Raw genomic sequence first — 24348 nt, forward strand, 5'->3', positions numbered from 1 at the left:
CTGTTTCAATCACTGTTTCCAGATTGGGGGGCATGGTGGAGGAAGATTTGAGACTAGGAAATCAGGCTACTCTAACATCAAAGTAGACCTAATAAATATCTGAGTTAGATCATAAGAGCCATATAAACGAAAAGGAAAAAATGCACCAAAGTAAATGAAGGCTAAGCAACTGAATGGGATCCTGAATTCTTGTAGCACTTCACTTCTGCTACTCTTCATCTCTACTGTTTATAAAAGTATATTGACCTCTGTGTCTCCTCAGTTAGAATGGTAATTTCTCTATTGCAGACCATGTATAACAAAATACATATTAGTTAACTAATACTCATCCACTGAAATGTGTTCTGTGAACACATTTGAGTATGGAATATTTCAGTTGTAATTTCTCAAAAGATTGTTGTCAAGGCAATAGACAGGGGTGAAGAAGGAAGAGCCAATGATGTCACCTGAAGGAGGAAAAGCCAATGACAGGGTCAGTGAGCCATAGATCTCCTGGCATCTGCTGCCTGGCCAATATCTCTGCAGGTGCCAAAGCCACCCTTAGATTTAAGAACAAGTTGGGAATTCCCATTGTGGCTCAGCAGGTTGAGGACACAATTTTGTCTCCATGAGGATGTGGGTTTGATCCCTGGCCTCCCTCAGTGGGTTAAGGATCCAGTGTTGCCACAAGCTCCTGCATAGGTTGTAGCTGCAACTCTGGTTAGACCCCTGGCCCAGGAACTTCCATATGCCTCAGGTGTGGCCATAAAAATTTTTTTTAATTAATAAAATAAAAATAGGGCACATTAAATAGCATGCTCATTTTACTCAAGGACTTGTAACTGATAGTAATCAAATTTTCATTTTCTTTTTGCAAGCCTACATTATTCAAGTTTATGATAGAATCTCATTTTTCATTGCCTTATTAATTTGGTCCCTGGTGTCTCTGTGTTCTGAATTGTAGGCTGTTACTCTGAAGCGGAGCTTCAGGAACCCAGAGGCTTTTTTTCTTCTCCACTATACCCACTGGATTATCAAGGAAAGCTGGAATGTTCTTGGGTGCTCAGAGTCTTGCCAAATAGTATGGCAAAATTTACAGTTGAGTATCTGTCACTCCCTAAGTCTCACATGTGTCAAGATTCAGCTCTGACTATTTATGAAGAAAACCACAGTGAGAGAAAAATGTCAGGTAATATTTATGGGCATCTACACATTGTGCTGGGAGCCTTTTCTTTATAGGCAGTTTATGATCAAAGGGAGAGTTTGACTTGGTAATAATACCACCAAAATGTTGATTCATGTATTAGGAATGCCCTTTTTAGGCATATTTAATATTTTCAAAATTTGAATTTACAAAACAGGTATATTCAAGCTTGACCGAGTGCGCTTGTATGTGTGTTTAATCAGAAAAAATATGATAGAGCCCAGCTTTGTCAAACATACCAGAACCATGCCAGAATGCCAGAAATTTATGCTTGACAAAGGAGGGGTTAAGATGGTTAAAAATTGGGCAGGAGTGGGGATATGTTGAATTTTAAAATAAAGCAAAATATGCTAAAGGCTTTTAAAATGGCAAAATTAAAAAGATTTGCTGGGAGTTTCCATCGTGGCACAGTGGAAATGAATCCGACTAGGAACCGTGAGGTTGGGTGTTTGACCCCTGGCCTCGCTCAGTGGATTAAGGATCTGGCGTTGCTGTGAGCTGTGGTATAGGTTGCAGACATGGCTCGGATCTGGCATTGTTATGGCTGTGGTGCAGGCCAGCAGCTGTAGCTCCGAGTTAACCCATAGCCTGGGAACCTCCATATGCCACAGGCGAGTCTCTAAAAAGAAAAAAAAGAAAAAAAAAAAAAAGATTTGTTAATAACATGCCTACTGTCATTTTATGTATGGGTAAATTCGTTTTTGTTCAACAAAACAAACTTGGCACCTCTTATTTGTATAGGTGTAATATAGGCTTTTTGTCTCTCAGTAAAGAGAAAGGTGAGAAGGTGTTGGAAATAATTTGGTTGATGGAAAGAAAAACAATTTAGGAGTTCTCACTGTGGCACAGTGGGTTTGGTCACTGCCATGGTATGGGTTCAATCCCTGGCCCTGAGCAATGGGTTAAAAAAATGATCCAGTGTTGCCACAGCTGTGGCTCAGATTCAGTCCCTCGCTGGGAACTTCTGTATGTTGTGGGTGCGGCTGGAAGTTTATGTGTTTACGGAATGCACACAAATGCACATGCTTGATTCAGGAGTATATGGAGGACAGGGAATTGCTTTAAGGGTGAGATTGTTTCCTTAGGGAAAGTTCTGAAAGATTGAATTATTGACTTAGGAGGCATACAAACATTTATTTAAAGAAACTTTGTTTAAAATGCTATCTCATTTAGACTACAGAGAAGATTGCTCACTGTCCTATCCACTTCGCGGAGTTCCCCCCTATGATCAGATCACCTCCTCCATCCACTTCAGTTAAAACGGCTCAAGGTGTTGTAGCTGAAATAAAATCCAGAATCCCTAGCAGGATCGTTTGCTTTCCTCTCCCTTAGCTCATCATGCTCTTACCTCTAGACCTTATCTACCTTCTCTCCTAGCTCTTCATCCATCTAGTCAAGTCTTGACTAGAATGTGCCTTCTTTTTTTCATTTTGACTTTTTTTATACAATGTTTTTATGGCATATGTAAGTTCCTGGGCCAGGGGTTGAACCTTCACTGCCACAGAGACAACACTGGATCCTTAGCCCACTGCACCACAGTGGGAATTCCTATACAATTTTTAAAGGGTACTTTCCACTTACAGTTATTATAAAATATTGGCTATATTCCCCATGTGGTACAATACATCCTTGAGCCTATCTTACATCCCATGGTTTGTGCCTCCCACGGCCCCACCCTTACATTGCACCCCACCTCCACTGGTGACCACTAATTTGTTCTCTATATCTGTGAGGCTGCCCCTTTTTTGTGATTTTCACTAGTTTGTGGTATTTTTCAGATTCCACATGTAAGTGATATTATATAGTTTTTGTGTTTTTCTAACTCATTTCTCTTGGCATAATGCCCTCTAAGTCCATCTATGTTTCTACAAATGGCAAAATTTTGTTCTTTTTTATGGCTGAGTAATATTCCCATTATATATATTACAAACACACAGACAGACACATCTTTATCCATTCATCTGTTGCTTCTATAGCTTGGCTATTGTAGATAGTGTTACTATGAACATTGGAGTGCATGCATCTCTTTGAATTCGTATTTTTGATTTTTTTTTTATTTTATTATACCCAGGAGTAGAACTGTTGGGTCATGTGGTAGTTCTATTTTTAGTTTTTTGAGAAACTTCCAAACTGTTTTCCACAGTGGCTGCCTCAGTGTGCAAGGGTTTCTATTTCTCCACATAGAATGTTTTTGAATATACCTTCCCAATGAGGCCAACCTGATGGATGTGACTTGCATCACCTCCCACCTCTGTACTTTTTAGTGTCTTTCTCTTGGCATTATCGTCTTCTAACCTATGGTATTATGTTTTCATGCCTGTGTCTTCCCTATTGATATGAGCTTTGTGAGGACTGAAACTTGTCTCTTCACTTTAAGAATCCCTAGTGCCTAGAACAGTGCCTAACACATGGGAAGCATTTAAAAAATGAGCAACTGACTGAAAGGTCACCTTCTCAACGAGGTCTTCTCAGTGTAAAGAAGCATCATCCTGGAGTTCCTATTGTGACTCATTGGGTTAAGAACCCAACACAGTCTCCATGAGGATGTGGGTTCCACCTCTGGCCTCGCTCAATGAGGTAAACGTCTGGTATTGTCACAAGCTGTGACATAGGTCACAAATGCGGCTTGGATCTGGCATTGCTGTGGCAATGGCATAGGCCTGCAGCTAGAACTCAGATCCGACCCCTAGCCTGGGAACTTCCATATGCTGTGGATGAAGCCATAGAAAAAAAATAAAGCATCATCATTTCCCTCCCACAGTCTTTTTCTATCTTATTACACTGGTTATCTCATTTGTTGCAGTGGTCTGTGTTTGAAATTATCTTCTTCATTTCTGACTAAAATGAAAGCATCATGAGAACAGGGATCTGGCTATTATGTTCCTGCCTGTATCTCCCCAAATTGGGATAATAGAGACTTAGAACATTTTTTTTTTTACATGAATGCATACAGGTACATAATTCTTCAGAAAGACCAAATCAGTTTTCACTGACTTTAGCATAAATAAGATCCTCTTTTGCCATGCCCGTAACCTAATCAATTTAGCACACACTTTAAAATGTTTATCCTTAACGGGGATAAATATATTTTTATATATTGGTTAGTTATTTGCATTTTTATCATTCTTGTCTATTTTTAAAATTTTATCATTGCTCTTGTTATTGGTTTATAAGAGCTATAGATATAACAATTTTTCCTTTGTCATAAGTTACAAGTACTTATTCGTAGGATTGTCATTTGCCTTTATTTATTTAATTTATTTTTTGTCTTTTTAGGGCTACACCCACAACACATGGAGGTTCCCAGGCTAGGGATCAAATTGGAGCTGTGGCTGCCAGCCCACACTACAGCCACAGCATGCCAGATCTGAGCCATGTCTGCAAGCTACACCACAGCTCACAGCAATGCTAGATCCTTAACCCACTGAGAAAGGCCAAGGATTGAACCTGTGTCCTCATGGATATTAGACAGATTTGTTTCCACTGAGCCACGATGAGAACTTCTGTCATTTGCCTTTAAATGTTGGAGATTTATATGTGGTGTAAATATTTTAAAATTTACTAGTTTAAATATATCCATATGTATCCTTGATCTTTGATTTATCTCGTTGCTTTTATTTTTAAAAATTAATGTCCCAATATGAGATCAGAAATTTTTTAATTCAAAAAACCTTAATCCTGGTGAAATGTATTTTCTTGTATGGTAAAGTAGCCTTACGACTGCTTCTTTTTTTTGTTTTGTTTTTTAGAGCCACGCCTGCAGCATATGGAAGTTTCCAGGCTAGGGGTGGAATTGAAGCTGTGGCCGCCAGCCTACGCCACAGCCACAGCAACACCACATCCGAGCCACATCTGTGACCTATACCACAGCTCACAGCGACACCAGATCTTTGAACTCACTGAGAGAGGTCAGGGATTGAACCTGCATCCTTTTGGATCCTAGTCAGGTTTGTTAACTGCTGTCCACAAAGGGAACTCCCACTACTGCTTCTTTAAAAAAAAATTTTTTTTTCCGCTCTTGTTTATAGCTATCTTTATCGTATACCAGATTGTTATAATGAAAGAAGTGACTTTTGGGAAAACTTGCCTTTATCATTATTACCTACTGCTTGACTTTGTTGTGGATTAACTGGGGATCCCCTATAATTTTTCAACCTAGCATTTTTTGGTTTGAAATTGTCAGTTTGAAACTTATGGAATTGTTCTGCCCTTCAGATGATAGCTAGCAGAATTGTAAGACTATGATAGAAATTTTACCTCTTACTCAAGTCGGATAGTATTTGTACGCTGTAAAGTTCTATGTTCTTCCCTGTGGGAGCCAGCAATCATTCAAGAACTGCATTCATCTTTACTTGCTACAAATAAACATTTGATCATTCTTCAAACAGGATTTCAACATAATTTACCCTAATAGGTTATGCCAACTACTGCTTTTTCTTCTTGTGTATCTTCTCTCTTCCTTCCTCCCTACAGATAAATGGGGAGGATCTACTGTGGGCTAGGGATTGAATCTTCTTGTTTGTGGGCATCCAGTAGTGAACAAAATGAACAACAACAACAAAAAAATTCCCCCCCTGCCAATCTTATTTTCTAGTGGGGAGAGGACACATAATATAGTAAAATATGTAATATATTAGAGACAAAGGATGAGGGGAATGAGGTGGGAAGGGAGAGAAGAAGTCTCTGGGATGCAGGTGCCATACAGTTGTGGGCAGTATAATCAGCAGAAGTCTTTCTGAGCCAGTGATATTTAAATTAATGTTACAGGAGTTCCCTGGTGGCCTTGCGGTTAAAGATTCAGCATTGTCATGGCTGTAGCTCAGCTTTGATTCCTGGTCCAGGAACTTCCACATGCCACATGTGTAGCCAAAAAATAAAAACAAATAAATAAATATTACTGAGGGATACTGAATTATTCTTAATAGTAGATGGGTTTGAGTCTACGAAACTCATAGTTTCTTTCTATAACTTTTTTTTCTTTTTTCAGGACCGCACTTGCGGCACATGGAAATACCCAGGCTAGGGGTTGAACAAGAGCTACAGCTGCTGGCCTACACCATAGCCACAGCAACTCAGGATCTCAGCCAAATCTGCAACCTACACCACAGCTCACCGCAATGCTGGATCCCTGACCCACTGAGCAGAGCCAGGGATTGAACCTGAATTCTCATGGATACTAGTTGGATTTGTTTCTGCTGTGCCCCAATGGGAACGCCTCCTTTTTATATCTTCTTAATCAGGCCTCTGAATCATTTTAGAATTATGGTTATAATGTTCCTTTCTATCTTTGACTTATGTTCTCAAGGTAAAACAATCAAAAGAAGATTGGCTGTAGGGAAAGAATAAATTTTCGAGTAGAAAAAGGTTTTCTTCATTGGTTTTTCACAGTTACATACTTTTTAATAAACATGTTACTTTTCTAGGAGAAAAATGGCACATCAGCATCATTTTAAAGACAAGGTAGAAGTTCCCATTGTGGCTCATCAGGTTAAGAACCTGACATCATGTCTCTGAGGATGTGGATTTGATCCCTGGCCTCACTCTGTGGGTTAAGGATTTGACATTGCTGCAAGCTGCAGTGCAGGTTGCAGATGTGGCTTGGATCTGGTTTTGCCATGGCTGTGCCATAGGCCTGCAGCTGCAGTTCCAATTCAGCCCCTACCCTGGGAATTTTCATATGCTGTAGGTGCTGCTATAAAAAGGGGGAAGAAAAGTAAGGTAATTAATTTGCTACCTACTGTCCTTCAAGGGAGCAATGTGACCTAGTAGACTGTAATAGGTAATTGGGTTTACGGTCCTAGCTTCAGATTCTGACTCCCCATCTCACCAATCTGTGACTTTGGGGGGTTCTGGAATTCTGTTGGTCATTTTGCAGAATAGAGTTTAAGTAATTGCTGTGTATAAACTAGAGAAACTGTTAAATCTTCTTCTTCTACTTCTGCTTCTGCTTTTTTTAGGGCTGCATGTGTGGCATATGGAAGTTCCCAGGCTAGGGTCAAATTAGAGCTGCAGTTGAGAGCCTATGCCACAGCCACAACAACACAGGATCCAAGCCACGTCTGTGACCTACACCACAGCTCACAGCAATACTGGATCCTAAACCCATTGGGAGAGGCCAGAGATCAAACTCCATCCTCATGGATACTAGTCAGGTTCATTACTGCTGAGCCACAACACGAACTCCTTTTTTTTTTTTTTAATCAAATTTAATTTTTTCAACCTAGGTGAATTATGTGGAAGAAGACTTTACCCAATGATTTTCATGAGCTCTGGACCACTGGTGAGGGTAACATTTCATTCCCATGTGCAAGGTGCTTTTGGCATACGTTATATTGTTTTTAGAGTCCAAGGTATGTTTGATTTAAAAGATTTACAAAATTAAAAATCACTGTTTTTCTTTTTAGGAATATTTCAAAACATATGAAAAAATTATGTTTCTGTGAGTAATAAGTTTATGATTAAATGGAAAATCTAAGTGATCTGAGATTGGTCAGGTCCAAGAGAAAAACTATTCAGTAAATGACTTGATTGACTTATAAGTCATTTAGAATTGTGGTTTATGGACATGGGTAAGATATATTAACTGCAAAATAATATTTTTATTGTGATTTTATAGCACAGTATGCTTTTTTTCTGCAGCCATAATTCTTGCGGCTTGAAAGATTTGGGTTCTAAATCTTTTTTTTTTTTTTTTTGCTTTTTGCTTTTTAGGGCCACATCTGAGGCATATGAAGGTTCCCAGACTAGGGGTCGTATAGGAGCTGTAGCTGCCGGCCTACGCGACAGCCACAGCAATGTGGGATCTAAGCCATATCTTCAAGCTACACCACAGTTCACTGCAACACCAGATCCTTAACCCACTGAGCAAGGTCAGGGGTGGAACCCAAAACCTCATGGTTGCTAGTTGAATTCGTTTCTGTTGTGCCACAATGGGAACTCCCTGGGTTCTAAATCTTAGCTGGCTGAATAGCTCTGGACATTTCATTATCTCTGTATCAGACTTTTCTTCATATTATAATAATAAAAGTTTAGAATGAGTTTTGAAAAGAAACTTAACAAATAGTAGATGCTTGCATTATAAATGTAAATCTATGCAACTCAGGGTTATCAGATGGCATTTTCAAACATGTAATTAGTGAAGCATTTTGACTCTTGATGAGCATAGGTAACCAAAAACCAGTTCCTCTCCTTGGCACTGAAAAGCATTGCAGAGATACATTTGGAAAAAAAGTTAAGTGAGTAATAAAAGAAAAGCATGCACACCATATGAAATTTTTTTCCTAAAGAACTGTATTTAGAATATTGCTTTTAACAAATATCATATGATATCACTTATATGTGGAATTGAAGATAAGATCCAAATGAATTTATTCACAAAATAGAAACAGACTCACAGACATAGGAAACAAACGTATGGTCACTAAAGGGGAGGGGCGTCAGGAAAGGATAAATTAAGAGTTTGGGATTAGCAAATACAAACTACTGCATATAAAATAGATAGACAACAAGGTCCCACTGTACAGCACAGGGAACTATAATCAGTATCCTAATAAATCATCATAGAAAAGAATATGAAAAAGTATGTATATATATATATTCTTCATATATAAGAATATATATCTATATATTTAATTGAAGTATAATTGATTTACAGTGTTGTGTTAGTGTCTGGTATATAGCAGAGTGATTCAGGTATACACAAGAAATGAACACAGCATTGTAAATCAATTATACTTCAATTAAAAATTTTTAAAAAATAAAATTGCTTTTAGATGGAATTGTACAGGGAACCTGTATTATCTATAGTTATTGCACGTTATTTTCCTTAGACCCTGGGCTATGCCAAAAACAATACCTTTGAGAAAAGTGCTGGCTTTCTGTATCTTTTGAATGTTTCAGATAGAACATTTTTAGTTAAACCAGCTACCTCCTGTTAACTTTTTTCTAAAACAGGGAGGAAAGCTGACAGCTCTAATCTGAAAAGGCAGATAACAAGCTTCTTAAAAATCAGTTTTACCTCGTTCCCTTTTCTTTATTTCTAGGTCCAAAAGGCGGTAAAAGGACCAGATTTCTTCAGAGTTCAAACCAAGAGCTGGTGGTCACTTGTGAGGATGCTCTTCTGACCAAACCAGCAGGAATCATACAAATCCCAAGATATTTTCAGAGAACCACTAGGAGGTGAGGAGGAATGTTTACTATGACAAAAGAAGTTTGTTAATGATCACTTGACAAGCAGCGACATGTGGTTTTTAGTTAAGGCATTATTTTTCACCTCTTTCCCTTGGACAACAGACTTTGAGATAAACTCTGATCTGAGGCCTTCAGTATATGAAAACCATTTGTAAGATGACCCTGTTGATAAATTGTACTTCCCCAACAAAAGAGACCATTTATTAGGTAAAGTGGAAAGCTAAATCTCTATCAAAACGTTTTAGAGATTGAAATAGTGTATGTAAAACTCTGGTACAGAGTACATAGTGAATAAATAGATTTTTTAAAAATTTTTTCTTCTTTTTGTCTTTTTAGTGCTGCGCCCATGACATATGGAGGTTCCCGGGCTAGGGGTCCAATTGGAGCTGTAGCCGCTGGCCTACACCACAGCCACAGCAATGCTAGATCCAAGCCACATCTTTGACCTACACCACAGCTCATGCAACGCTGGATGATTAACTCACTGAGTGAGGCCAGATATCAAACCTGCATCCTCATGAATACCAGTCAGATTCATTTCCTCTGAGCCATGATGGGAACTCCAATAAATAGTTCTTAAAATGCCACAGTGAAAAGAGAACGCTCTCTGAATTAAATATTAGAATAAATTTGAAGTGAGAAAAACAAAAAGTGAGGTTCATGCAGTATCAATCGTAAGTGAATTTATATGATTTGGGGAAGTTTGGGGCAAGAATACTTGCTTGACTCTCTTATAGATGGCCTATCTGAACATAGAATATTACAATTGAGTGACCAACCATTCACCACAAGGGTGAGCTTAGTTAAAACTTTTGACAAATTCAGTCTTACAGACTATTTTTCATTGCTCTAATTTAAGTAGAAACCTTTCTTTTACCTAAGCACAAAAAAGCAGGGAGTTCCTGACAGGGATTCACTGAGTGATGCATTAGATTCTGAACCAAGTAAATAACAATATATGCTATTTAAAAGTCATTTCTGACTTTCTTTCATCTGTACCATAGCTGCCACTGGAGATTATTAGCCCCATTAAATCACATCATTCGCCTGGATGTTATCAACTTCCAGCTGAAACCAGTGCCCTTGGCCTGTCAGGGTCACCTGTGGGTTTATGAAGGATTTGGATCAGACAGAAAATTAATAGGTAACTAATTTCCCATGAAGAACTATACTGTTGCTTTTCTTTCATAAAATATTCTTAGAACATTTTATATTCAGTATGTGAATTACAGATGATAGAAATGAATCTCTGCTTATGTGGCAATGAAATAATCTTACTGTTACTATTTTTTATATTTATAATTGAGAGTCACCTAACACTCTCTGGTTACATTAAAATAACACCCAATTGTATGCTGTTTATTTGGGTCATACCTAGATTAAACTTACCCAGAAACACTAAAAATCAAGGATGAATAAACCTCTTACCTCTTAGACGACTGTAACGAAAAGAATCGAGAGTATAATATTAATCAGGCAAAATAATGTTCACAGAAAAGGCATTAAATGGGTGTATTAGATAACAGGTGAAAACATGATTACTGTGACTTAATTTTATTATTCTGAAAGAGATCCAGAGGGATGCAGAAATCCACAGAGATGCTCAACAGTTCAAATCTGTGAAGACTGGCATTACTGCAGTTCTCCTGGCCTTTTCCTAATGGTTCCATAATGGCTCTACCATTGTCATTATTACACTGGAGAAAAAGGAAGAAGCAGCACAGGGAAAGATTATCACTGCAGAGAAAGCAAATATGTTTTCAAGAATCCTATCCCATATTTAAGTCACTTTGGCCAAATGTGTCACTTGCCCATACCTGACTGGGAGATGACTAGAGAAAAGGGGAATGGTAATGGGATTTGGGCTGGCTGACCAACGTTACCCAATTAGACAGGATCTATCAGTCTAGAATTCTGGAATCTGATCATCCTGGCTATAGATCGTATGCAGCTCTACCACATAGTAATTCAGTAACTATGGGAATGTTCCCTAAGCTTTCTAAGGGTCACCGTACTTATTTGTGACATGAAGATAATCTACCTGTAACTTTTCATGTGATTGATAAGAGACATCCCACCATCACTACCACACACACATACGTGGGCATTATAAGGTCCCAATTTCCTTAAGCCAGAGATACAGATGCCTGATGAAACAAGGTGACAACCCAGATGGAGAGGATGTGTGGCACTTTGCTGGCCTTTAACTCTCTGCAAAGGACCCGGATGCCAGTGCCATTCTCCTACTTAGGCAGAGTCCTGCCAGAGTTGATAAAATAGTCAGTTGCTAAACCACTGTCCCTTCATTCTTTGAACTTGCATTACCATCCCTGAAGTGGATACACTAACAATCTTTGTGTTTCTGCTTAAGGGAATGTAAGTAAACATGGAACTTTCCTGGTTCCTGAGTCAACTTAGCATCAACAAGGCCATATATAGCTTCTAGTGGGGAGAGTGTGGCATCTAGGCATCTAGTGTATCCTTGGAAATTATCTCTTCTTCTTGCTTTCTTGCCTTACAAAACACCTATTACTTTGCCATATGAGGTTACTTTGAGAATTAAATGAAAGAATGCATGTTAAGCACTCTTGCAAAAGCAACCAAGCTTCTGTATTTGAATTGGAAATATGCATTTTAATTCCTATTCTTAAAATTGTGCTGCTTAGAAGAAAAGATTAGACTGTTGTTTCCCTGTTACCTCTCCTTCAATGAGTTGTCAGAGAAAGCATGGTTTAGAAGAACAAAGAAATAAATAAAAAGGGAGAAAGAATACATTAGTTCTGTCAGTTATAATTTATGATATTAATGAACTATATATCTATGATTCTTTACTTTGAATTTGTTCCTTACTTAGAATTTGTTCATAAAACACAAGTACTATTTCCTCTTTTTCCACAAAAAGCTTTGTTATTCTATTTCAATTTTTGTAGCCTATAGGGGTTAACTCAGTTTTGGGGGTCAGTAGATTACTGAATGAATATTTTAAATATAATCAACTATGCTATATCCCAAGAATTCAAGAACAGTTTAATATTTAAAATGTATTATGTATCTTATAACTAAGTCAAATTAGGAAAAATAGAGATAAATTATGTCCTTTAAACCATCCCAGTAGAAATTAGTTAAAAGATATAATGGAAAAATCACTTCAATTACAATCAACAACAAAATCCTTGTAACTAGGTGTAACCTTAAAATGAAATGTGAGATTTCACCGACACAGATCTGAAGAGAAAAAAGTACCATGTTCCAAAACTGGAAGATAAAATTAACATTAATGTACTCCCAATTAATTTATAAATATAGCAAACCCCAGCAAAATCCCAGTGGGAATTATTTCAGAGAGTGAGGAAGAAATTGATAATAAGTCTGAATTTTATCCTTAAATAAAACTAGCTGAAAATGTTTTTTTGGGAAAAAAATGACCAGATGATGAAGTGAATTATTGGTATTAAAACATAGTTTGGAGTTCCTGTCGTAGCTCAGTGGTTAACAAATCCGACTAGGAACCATGAGGTTGCAGGTTCAATCCCTGGCCTTGCTCAGTTGGTTAAGGATACAGCATTGCCGTGAGCTGTGGTATAGGTTGCAGACTTGGCTCGGATCCCACGTTGCTGTGGCTCTGGCGTAGGCCAGTAGACCCCGATTAGACCCCTAGCCAGGGAACCTCCATATGTCAAGGGTGCGGCCCTAGAAAAGACAAAAAGGACCAAAAAACAAAACAAAACAAAACATACTTTAACTATATCCAATTACTTGTGATGGAACAGGATGGAAGATAAATATATATGTATAGCTGGGTCACTTTGCTGTACAGCAGAAATTGGCAGAACATTGTAAATCAACTATAATAATAATAATAATAATAATAATAAACAGAGTTTAAGAGAATTTCCTTTGTGGATCAGCAGGTTAAGAATCTGACTAGTATCCATGAGGATGCGGGTTTAATCCCTGGCCTCACTCCGTAGGTTAAGGATCTGGCATTACCTTGAGCTGTGATTTAGGTCACAGATGTGGCTCAGATCTGGCATTGCTGTGGCTATGGCCTAGGCCTGCAGCTGCAGCCTCCAATTGGACTCCTAGCCTGGGAACTTACATATGCCACAAGTGTGGTTCTAAAAAAAAAAAAAAAAAAAAAAAAAGCCCATCTTTAAAACAATGATAATTATAATAGAATAGGGAGTTCCCTTCTGGCCTATGGGTGAAGCCAAAAGAATAAGAAACCAAAAACAAACAAACAAAACCAGGGGTAGTACTAGTATAAGAAGAAACACACATGAGTGGAAATAAATAGACCAGAAAGGACCCCAGAACTTATGTCATTGATATGTGATAAATCTGGCATTACAGATGAGGAAAAAATACAAATTATATTCTCCAACACAGAACAGTTGATTAAAGCGTTAAGCATTTTTCTTAAGCCATTAAAAGTTTTTTAAAAAATAGGCAATTATCTTGGTTATGGATGGAAAAGGACCCTCTCATGTAAAAGCAATTGAAGACAGTGGGAAATTATCAATAAATTCCTGTATAACTAAAAAGTTTTCTTCTTTAACAGAAATAAAATTAAAAAGCAAGTAACACATTTAGGATTTTCAAAAACTGAGAAATGTTTAAGGTAATTAATGTAGGGAATTTTTACAAACTGTTGACCCGAAGCATTTTAAAAAACAAAAGACACTGGATTAATCTTAGCCTCTTTTGACAGATAAGAAAAGTTAATGAATATTTACATTATCAGTTGCCATACAATCTAAATTAAATCTCTCTCTATTTTGTCTCTTGTCACAGTGACCATTGACCCTCTGGCCATATGTTTACTAAAAGGGCAATTTTCCTGAGATAGTGAAAAGCTTACTAGTTTCTAGATTGTTCACTTGAAGCTATGAACACACTGGAACTCATGTTACAGCAAACTGCCTTTGTTAGAGTATCTGTTTCAGAAGTTCCTGCCGTGGTGCAGCGGAAACAAATGTAACTAGGAACCATGAGGTTGTGGGTTTGATCCCTGGCCTTGCTCAGCGGGATAAGGATCTGATGTTGCTGTGAGCTGTGGTATAGGTCGCAGACGCAGTGTGATCAGTTAAACTTAGAAATGGTTTGTCTTAGGAAGCAGATTTGGATTATCAACCTTATCATGATTAACTCTGATGAAACAATCATAAAGCACAGGTATATTCTTTCAGAATTAAGAGGATCCCTAATATAAAAAAAAAGTTTTAAATAGAACCATAAACAAGAGTTTAACCAGTTAATTTTAAAACACAATCCAGAATTACTCTGTTTTCCTAAATATACTTTAATAGAAAAATAGGCAAGTAATTCTCATAATGTATGAGAAAAAATAGCTCTCTCTTTTTCTTCCTTCCTTCCTTTCTTGCTTTTGCTTTTGCTTTTGCTTTGTAGGGCTGCACAAGTGGAATGTGGAAGTTCTCAGGCTAGAGGCAGAATCAGAGCTGCAGCTGCTGGCCTATGCCACAGCCATAGCAACGTGGGATCTGAGCCTCATCTGCAACCTACAGCACAGCTCACAGCATTGCCAGATCCCCAACCCACTGAGTGAGGCCAGGGATTGAACCCTTATCCTCATGGATACTAGTTGGATTCATTTCCTCTGTGCCACAATAGGAACTCCCCAAAAATAACCTCTTTAAAACAGAAATGAGAAAAAAATCTTACCTGCTTCATTGACAAAAATATTTTGAAGAGTGATTGTACTTAGTAAATAAAATGCAGTGTAACAGATATTTTCGTTTTGTTGAGGTAAATGTATAATATGCTTTCTAAAGGGAGATACACAAATGTATTTTGAAAGCTATAAAACCTTTTAATTTTTTATTAATTGTCATTTTACTGCATAAAACATTTTATTCAGGGTTTCTACTTTTAGCCATACTTATAAAAATATGTTTTACATTTATCTGAAAGATATTCATTAGGCTAGCATTATGTATGATAATGGTCAAAAAATCCAGGATCTAAATAGGAAATTAAGAAAAACAATAGTGAATCCATAGGATAAAATATTACGCAGCCATTAAATGTTTTCACCTAACATGTGCTATTAAGTGAATCCTGCATGTGCTATTAAGTGAAAAGATTTTAATGAAAAAGTCCATAGTATAATTTAAATTTTTTAAAATGGTGCTGTATATGATTAAAATAAAGGGAGACACACCAATGTGTTTAAGTAGATATTTTAAGATTGCAGGATTATAGCAATTATATATTAAATTCTCTAAATGTTCTTCAGTAAACAAACAGTCTAATCTTAAAGAAAGCTATAAAAAACAAAAGATGAAAGAAGAGTGTTTTGCTCTAGAAGTTGAATTAGATTCATAGGGTAGAAGTTACAGAGAACTTCATGACAGTTCTGGCTCACAAGAGGGAGAAGCATCTGTAAATACCAGTTTCTATCATCTTCTGAAGGATGCTTTTTTGTGTGTCTTTTTAGGGCATATGGAAGTTCTGGGGCTGGGGCAAATCAGAGCTGCAGCTGCTGGCCTAACCACAGACACAGCAGTGCCAAATCCGAGCTGCATCTGTGACCTATACCACAGCTCAAGGCAAAGCCGGATCCTTAACCCACTGAGTAAGACCAGGGATTGAACGTGCATCCTCATGGATACTAGTCGGGTTCTTAACCTGCTGGGCCACAATGGGAACTCCTGAAGGATGCTTTAGAAATCCAGGGGTAATGGATGGTTGAGCAAAACTATTACTAATTAGCCCTAAGAATCTGAGTCATAGGAGACCTCTAAAACTATTGCCTGAAAATTTCATTGAGACCAGCTAGTCATTTTAACTTTCATGTCAGTCACTGTACCCTGCCTCCTATTCATTTACTATGCTGTGGATAAATGAAGGTTTTGTGTAGCTGAGGCCCAAATATCTCCCTTCTATACAGTTATTTTTAGTCTGGTGACAAAAATAACTTTTAGTTCCCTCATGAGCTAGCTAGACCATGTTACCTTCTTTATATTATATAGCTTTAAAATAATAAGTATTTTAGGCGTTATAAGAACTGGGTACAGTGTCCTAGTTGGTTCTCAGAACTTACGCTCGGAAACGAACATTTCTCTCTGTTCTAATTATGTTTTATTTTGCTTAATTTTTCCTATTCTTATATTGTTGGAAGTGGATATGGTATAAATTTGTTTTTAGAAAAGGGTTTTTTTTCCTTTTACTTTGCTCAATATCCTTTGCCTTGATAAATAGTAAGAATTTGTGGGGGTTTTTTGGCTAGGAAACCTATGCGAAGGAGATTCACCTTCATTAAAATCGCATGGTCCTCGTATGATGTTGATTCTCACATACAATGTCAGTTTGGCTACGGAAGAATTTTCTTTGAGATATTCTTTTCATATTTCTGGTAAGTTTATTACTTTTTTCATATTTGTTTATGCATATGTTTTTGTTTTATTGTGGTTTATTACAAAATATGTTTACCATACTAAGTGAAGTGAGTCAGAAAGAGACAAATACCATATGATATCATTTATATGTGGAATCTAAAATATGACACAAATGCAAACACCTACAGTCAATTAATCTTCTGCAAAGGAGGCAAGAAATTAAAGTGGGAACAAAATAGTCTTTTCAGCAAGTGGTACTGGGAAACCTGGACAGCCACTTGTATATCAATGAAACTGGAACACACCCTCACACCATGCACAAAAATAAACTCAGAATGGCTTAAAGACTTAAATATAAGGCAAGACACCATCCAACTCCTAGAAGAGAACATAGCCAAAACATTCTCTGACATCATCCTTACAAATGTTTTCTCCAGTCAGTCTCCCAAGGCAACAGAAATAGAAGCAAAAATAAACAAATGGGACCTAATGAAACTGATAAGCTTTTGCATAGCAAAGGAAACCATAAAAAAAACTAAAAAAGACAACCTTTTTTTTGGGGGGGGGGAAATAGTTTCAAATGATGTAACTGACAAGGGTTTAATCTCTAAAATACACAAACAACTTACACAACTCAACAGAAGAAAAACCAACAACCCAGTGGAAAAATGGGCAAAAGACCTGGACAGACATTTCTCCAAAGAAGATATATAGATGACTAACAGTCACATGAAAAAATGCTCAACATCACTGATTATTAGAGAAATCCAAATCAAATCTACTCTGAGGTACCATCTCACACCAGTCAGAATGGCCATCATTAACAGATCAACAAAGAATAAATGTTGGAGAGGGTGTGGAGAAAAGGGCACGCTCCTTCACTGATGGTGGGGATGTAAATTGGCACAACCAGTATGGAAAACAGTATGGAAGTACCTCAGAAAACTAAATATAGAACTACCATATGACCCAACAATCCCACTCTTGATCATATATCCAGACAAAACTTTCATTGAAAAAGATGCATGCACCCGTATGTTCATTGCAGCACTATTCACAATAGCCAGGACATGGAAACAACCTAAATGTCCATTGACAGATGAATAGATTAAGAAGATGTGGTATACATATACAATGGAATACTACTCAGCCATAAAAAGAACAAAAGAATGCCATTTGTAGCAACATGGATGGAACTAGAAACGCTCATCCTGAGTGAAGTAAGTCAGAAAGAGAAAGACAAATACCATATGATATCACTTATATCTAGAATCTAATATATGGCATTAATGAAACTTTCCACAGAAAACAAAATCATAGAGAACAGACTTGTGGTTGCCACGGGGAAGGGAGTGGGATGGACTTGGAGTCTGGGGTTAATAGATGCAAACTATTGCATTTGGAGTAGATAAGCAGTTGTGATGGAGCATGATGGAGGATAATAGAAAAAGACTATATATATTCTTTTAAAGTAATATATGTATATATGACTATATGTGTGTGTGTGTGTATGACATATATATGACTATATAAACATATGTATGACTATCATATATATAGTCATACATATACATATTCTTTTAAGAGAGTATGTATAAAAATATATATATGTATGGCTGGGTCACTTTGCTATACAGTAGAAACTGAAAGAACACTGTAAATCAACTATAATGGAAAAAATAAAAATCATATAAAAAGATATTTGGATATATAATAAAATCTTTAATAAAAAATAAAATATGATACAAATGGATTTATCTATGAAAAAGAAACAAAATCACAGATGTAGAGAACAGACTTTTGGTTGCCAAGGGGAAGGGGGATGTGGGAGAGGGTTGGATTGGGAGTCTGGGTTAGCAGATGCAAACTATTATGTATAGAATGGATAAACAACAATGTCCTACTCTATAGCACATTGAAACTATATTCAATATCCTGTGATAAACCATAAAGGAAAATAATATACTAAAAAATGTATGTATATGTATAACCAAATCACTTTGCTGAACAGCAGAAATTAACAAAACATTGTAAATCAATTATATTTCAATTAAAAGAAAAATATGTGTTATCTAATAAATTGTCAGTTTTGAATTCTTTCATTTGTCCACTTTAGGGGAAAAAAATATTTAAGGTTGTGATTTCTGTTATTTGTGGAGGGGCTCAAGTTAAACCTCTGTAAAGCATAAGATTGATGAGATTTTTCATTTTTTCTTATAGCATTTAATAATTTCATCAAATTTTCTGTATATTTGGAATATTATAGCAATATGGTAGAATACTTTTATCCCTAGCCTAAAAGTTTCAAGTAATTTTTCCATTTCAAAATTAGTTTCCTTACTCTACAAGTATTAAGAGTAATTAATTCTTTTTTAAACTTGTTTGGTATATATCAGTTGTAACCAGATTATTGAACATATGCTTTATCTAATGCTCCTATAGTTTAGGTGACAATATTGATAGCATTACGAAAATTGAGAACTATTGCAAATTATGGAAACTGGGTATTATGGAGAAAACGTTTGCAATTATGCTGAATTCTGAGTAGTTATTAAAATTGCTCTAACCGCTAGTTCATACCCATTTAAAATGTAATTGGAATACAATTGGAGAGGTGTTTCTATAAAATGTACTTTACTTTTTTAGTCTGGTAATGTGAAAAATGTTAGATGGAGATAACTAAGAAGACGTATCAAGTTCAAGTCATATGAGTCAAAGTATACCTTAAGGGGCTAACATAAATAAAATGAGTAAAATCTCACATCTTTATTCAGACTATCAATGAATGGTTTTAAACTGATGCCTGGCCATGTTTAAAGCACCAAGAATCAGCAATGAATAAGACAGTCACTACCCTAGAAGAGTCTACAGTCTAGTAGGGAGGATAGTTAATAATCTATAAACAAAGAAGGACAGCAAATGTTGTCACCCAGTTCTGCAAGGATTAACCCACTGCAGTCACTGACAGACAGTGTACTCTATGCTTTGGATAGAGGAAATTAAATTGATAACAGGATGCTCTGTGCTTAGGAAGGGCAGACCCCTTACATTGTTAGATGTATATCTCAGGAAGAATTTTAATAAGTGCAGATTTTTGCATCTTCCTATACATAGAAAAGCACTAAAATCATTAAGATCTCTGTTCTTTGTGACTAGCAGTAACCTTTTCTCAAGATGTGTTTAGCCAAATCACATTTAAAATGGCTTCTTCCCTAATTCTTTGGAACAGCTTTTTCGGAACTACTGACTGGCTATCTCCTGGGCTACAGTCCTCAGTAAGACCCCAAATGAAACTTGAACTCACAGCTCTTATGTTGTGCACTTTTTTTTTTTTTCATCTTTTCTAGGGCCGTGCCTGCGGCATATGGAGGTTCCCAGGCTAGGGGTCTAATCGGAGCTGTAGCCGCCAGCCTACACCAAAGCCACAGCGATGTGGGATCTGAGCCCCGTCTGCAACCTGCACCACAGCTCATGGCTACGTCGGATCGTTAACCCACTGAGCAAGGGCAGGGATCGAACCCGCAACCTCACGGTTCCTAGTCGGATTCGTTAACCACTGAGCCACGACGGGAACTCCCTGCACTTTTCTTTCGGTTGACAAATCAAGTAATCATATAGGAAAATATACAGTGAGAAAAAAACAACTGTATTAAGTTTTGAAGGAGGGATCTTAGTTTGATAAGGGATGGGCATGGAATTCTAGGAAAACTTTAATTTCTTTGTTGTCTTATAGCAAAACCTCTTGGAATGTATTTTTACTCACTGTCTCCCCTTTTGCCCTCTCATTTTTCCTTGAATCCATTCCCATAAGGCTTTCTTTCTTACCATTCCCTGGAAGTTCTTGCCAAAGCTACCAATGAGTCCAGACCCAACAGTCACCTCTCTGTCCTCCTAAGAACTGCGTTTGGCACAGCTGAGCTCTTTTTCCTTCTGGAATCTCATTTGTCATGACCTCCAGGAAACTACTGTTTCTTGGCTCTCCTCTTACTTCACTAGTCTCCTTCAGAGTCTCTTGGCTGGTTGCTTCTCATTTTCTCTACCATTAAAATTTGAAGTGTCCCAAGACCCAGTCCTTGACTTTCTTTTCAAATTCTTTACCTATACTTACTCTTAAGTGGTATCACCCAATTCCTAGTTTTACTTTTTTATTTTTTAAATTATAGTTGATTTACAATGTTGTGTTAATTTCTGCTGTACAGCGAAGTGATTAAATACCATGTATACACAGATAATTCCCAAAGTATATCTCCAGTCCCAACTTCTTTTTAGAACTCCAGCACTGTGTCTATCTGCCTCTCTCTCCACTTGGCTATTTAATGAGCATCTCAAACTTAACATGACCAAAATTCAACTCTTGATTTCCTATCCCTGTCTCCAGATACTTCTCCATCAATCTTCTCCATCTCAGTAGATGGCAACTACATTTCACTAATTAATTTGTCAACCATTACCTTCGTCATCCTTGACTTTTCTTCTCACATCTCTCATGGATGTAGTTCATCTGTGAGCTTTCAGCAAAATTGATCTAGAATTGAACTACCTCTCAATAATTCCAACATACTGTTCTGATTCAAGCCTTCCTTTAGTCTATTTTACTCATAACAGCCAGAGTAATCATTTTAAAATGAATAATTCAGATTATGTTACTCCTCTGCTTATAATCTTTCAGTGTTTTCCCAACTCACTCTTAGTGAAAGTCCTTATAGTGATCTACAGGATATGATCTGGCTCTTGGTTACCTCCTTGACTACTTGTATGATTTTTTCCAGTCCTCCATCCATACCAGCCATGCCAGCCTTCCTTTCTGTCTTTGGCCACACCAAGCATGCACCATTGCTCTTATCTCCAAAACATACAACCATGCCTAGCAAATAGTCCATGCGCAATAGCTGTTTGACTGTCTAGCTGAGATAGATTAGTGAGTAGAGTGTAAGGAGGTAGCTCCTAATGTAATAAATGGGTAAGAAATACATCTGTTTTGCTTATGGGAATCCCTTTGGCTTAGAGTTAAAAAATGAGTAGGAGTCAACTCAGCAGACTATATATGAATTCAATTTCTGTTTTCAGATAAACTCAGAGAACCTTTAGTGCAGCCATTTTCCCAATGACAGCAGAAATGTAATAGATTTACCCATGTGTGAAGTTTAAGATCTGACTCATCATTCATATTCTTGAGATTAGAAATTAAAGTATATTAATAGAAATTGTCATGTCTATATGAATAAAAATAATAAAACCACTAAAATATATATGCAATATTTAGTAGTATGGGAAAAGAGTCACAATAAATTAAGTGGGGAAAGGTTATAATGATGTACATTGAAATACAACTTTTTAAATGTATATATCATCGCATAGGAAAAGGAAGGATTCACATTAAAATATGAGTATTGATTACTTATAGGATAGGACTACAAGAGATTTTTTTTGTTTTTGGTCTTTTGTCTTTTTTTCCAGGGCCACACCCTCAGCATATGGAGGTTCCCAGATTAGGGGTCTAATCAGAGCTATAGCTGTCAGCATACACCACAGCCACAGCAACGCCAGATCTGAGCTGTGTCTTCGACCTACACCACAGCTCATGACAATGCTAGATCCTTCACCCACTGAGTGAGGCCAGGGATCGGTTCGATCCCTCATGGTTTCTAGGCAACCTCGTGGTTTCTAGTCAGATTCATTTTTGCTGCATCACAGCAGAAACTCAGACTTTTTTTTGAGGTTCAAGATAGTGGTGCTTTATTTTACATTTTGCTTTTAAAATCTTTTGTTGATGTTTATGTGTAATGATTATCGGTATTCTCTAGTTTCTTAGATTTTTTTAAAATGATTTTTATTTTTTCCATCATGGCTGGTTTACAGTGTTCCGTCAATTGTCTACTGTACAGCAAGGTAACCCAGTCAGTCACACACACATACATACATTCTTTGACTACAAGAGACTTTTTATTTTCTTCTTTGAAATTTTCTACAACGTACATGTATCACAATCAAAAGAATAAAGCAATATAAAGTATTGAAATGGAAATATTGACCTTGAATATTCTCTTATTCTAGATTCCATGAGAGGAAAAATTAAAGTTACTGATAAAGGTAAGAGAATAAAGGAGGTAAGGAATCCATGAGCTTGGCTTTGTTTACCTAATATTATCAAAAGAGAGTAGGGAATATCCTTGCAGCTAGACAAGCATACTCTAGCTTTTGTCAAAAATGTTCAAGTGTTGTGTCCTTATTCTGTTTGCTTTACAGTGAAATATGAATTTATATTGATTTGCGTAGTATCTAACTTTAGGAGTAGTGGACACTTGAGGCAGATTAGGGAGTAGAGAGTGAGAAGGTAGGACCTTATCTGATTATTAGGTTAGAAACACATCTGTTTATCCCCCAAGTTTTTTAATTCCATTATTCATTGGCATTCTTTCCATTTGTTTTATGTATTTTGGATTATGTATATGTTTCCCTCTGTCTCTCTCTCTTCTGGGCCATTGCATAGTGAAACTAAAATTATAAGATTATTGATGAAGTAAATCAGTTTTTGGATGGCATTAATTTTAGGTTGGGTAATGCCTAGAGCTTTTGGAGTAAAAGCCCCAAATGTCAAGAATTCCTATTTTTTTGGTATAGTAGACCCTTTGCCCTTGTGAACCTTAATATCCTGGTTTCAACTATATGAGAGTGATCCACATTTCCCCTACTAAATAAATGATTGTAATTTGAATTATAGGCTGAATTTTATGGGTGTGTAATTTACTCAGGGATTTAGAAGATTATTGCTAAAAAGATGTGACAGAACTACATTGGAATGTAGATAAGGGTGATTTAAATGTTCACAGTTTATGAGTTAAGGTCAAAGAACTTGAGTGTGTCTTCTTTGGGAAGGCGTCAGTTTTTCAAAACAAAAGTCATTTAAACCCTGTGTAAGCAGCTTTGAAAGCAAAGAAACAGTGATAGAACTTAATAAAATTACATTACAGTTGAGGTTTTAATGACCTAGTTGTAGGCATTAAAACCAGAGTCCAGAAGTAGTAACTCAGCTCTTTGATTATTGTATTAAATATTTTTTTTCTTTTTGCCTCAAGGATGTCCAGTATTGGATCTGATTCCAGTTAGTTCTGTTGAGATCACCTCTCCCAATTATCCTAACATTTATCCTAACATGCTGAACTGCACTTGGACTTTTTATTCCTTGTCAGGAAATAGAATGAAGGCAGTGATTAACGACTTTATAACAGAAGAATCTTGGAGCTGTAAATGGGATTACTTCAACATTTATGATGGACCAGATCAGCAATCAAGATTACTTGGTAAATTGAACTTTCTTAAATGTCCTGCATTGAGTGTCATTCTCTCAGCCTTTATATAATCATTTATAGGGAATCCATGACCTACATTTGCCTCAGGAATGATAACATTTATTGCCAGTGATTTTTCTATCAGATCCTTCTTCAGAATCTATAGTAGTCATTATTGAACAATGGGCTGAACATGAGACCACACTCACTGGATCTTGACCTTTAATTCCAGCTGTTCTTGATTTTAGTCCCATGATTCCTATCTCATTTTACCATTAGGGAGCACACTGATTTTGTTTTTCTCAGTAGGTCATATGTTTTAAGAGGT

At 36.8% G+C, this 24348-nt stretch overlaps 1 protein-coding gene across 2 annotated transcripts in view; it reads left to right on the forward strand.

Moving 5' to 3' along the window:
• OVCH1 (ovochymase 1) overlaps positions 1–24348 on the forward strand; it is an 89676-nt gene that overhangs the window by 49953 nt on the left and 15375 nt on the right. Inside the window, exons 20-26 of one of the 2 annotated variants that reach the window (XM_021092126.2) lie at positions 944–1168; positions 7408–7533; positions 9226–9361; positions 10378–10517; positions 16623–16748; positions 22786–22821; positions 23808–24032. In XM_021092126.2, coding sequence (XP_020947785.2) covers positions 944–1168; positions 7408–7533; positions 9226–9361; positions 10378–10517; positions 16623–16748; positions 22786–22821; positions 23808–24032 — 1014 coding nt within the window. Of the gene's footprint in view, positions 1–943; positions 1169–7407; positions 7534–9225; positions 9362–10377; positions 10518–10942; positions 12146–16622; positions 16749–22785; positions 22822–23807; positions 24033–24348 lie in introns of those variants that run through there. The other variant, XM_084956441.1, reaches the window with a different exon arrangement.

This window comes from Sus scrofa, chromosome 5 (genome assembly GCF_054392235.1).
Source record: "Sus scrofa isolate SSC_HxYL_T2T_F1_AM1 chromosome 5, Sscrofa_HxYL_maternal_Yorkshire_Landrace_v2.0, whole genome shotgun sequence".
NCBI lineage: Eukaryota > Metazoa > Chordata > Mammalia > Artiodactyla > Suidae > Sus > Sus scrofa.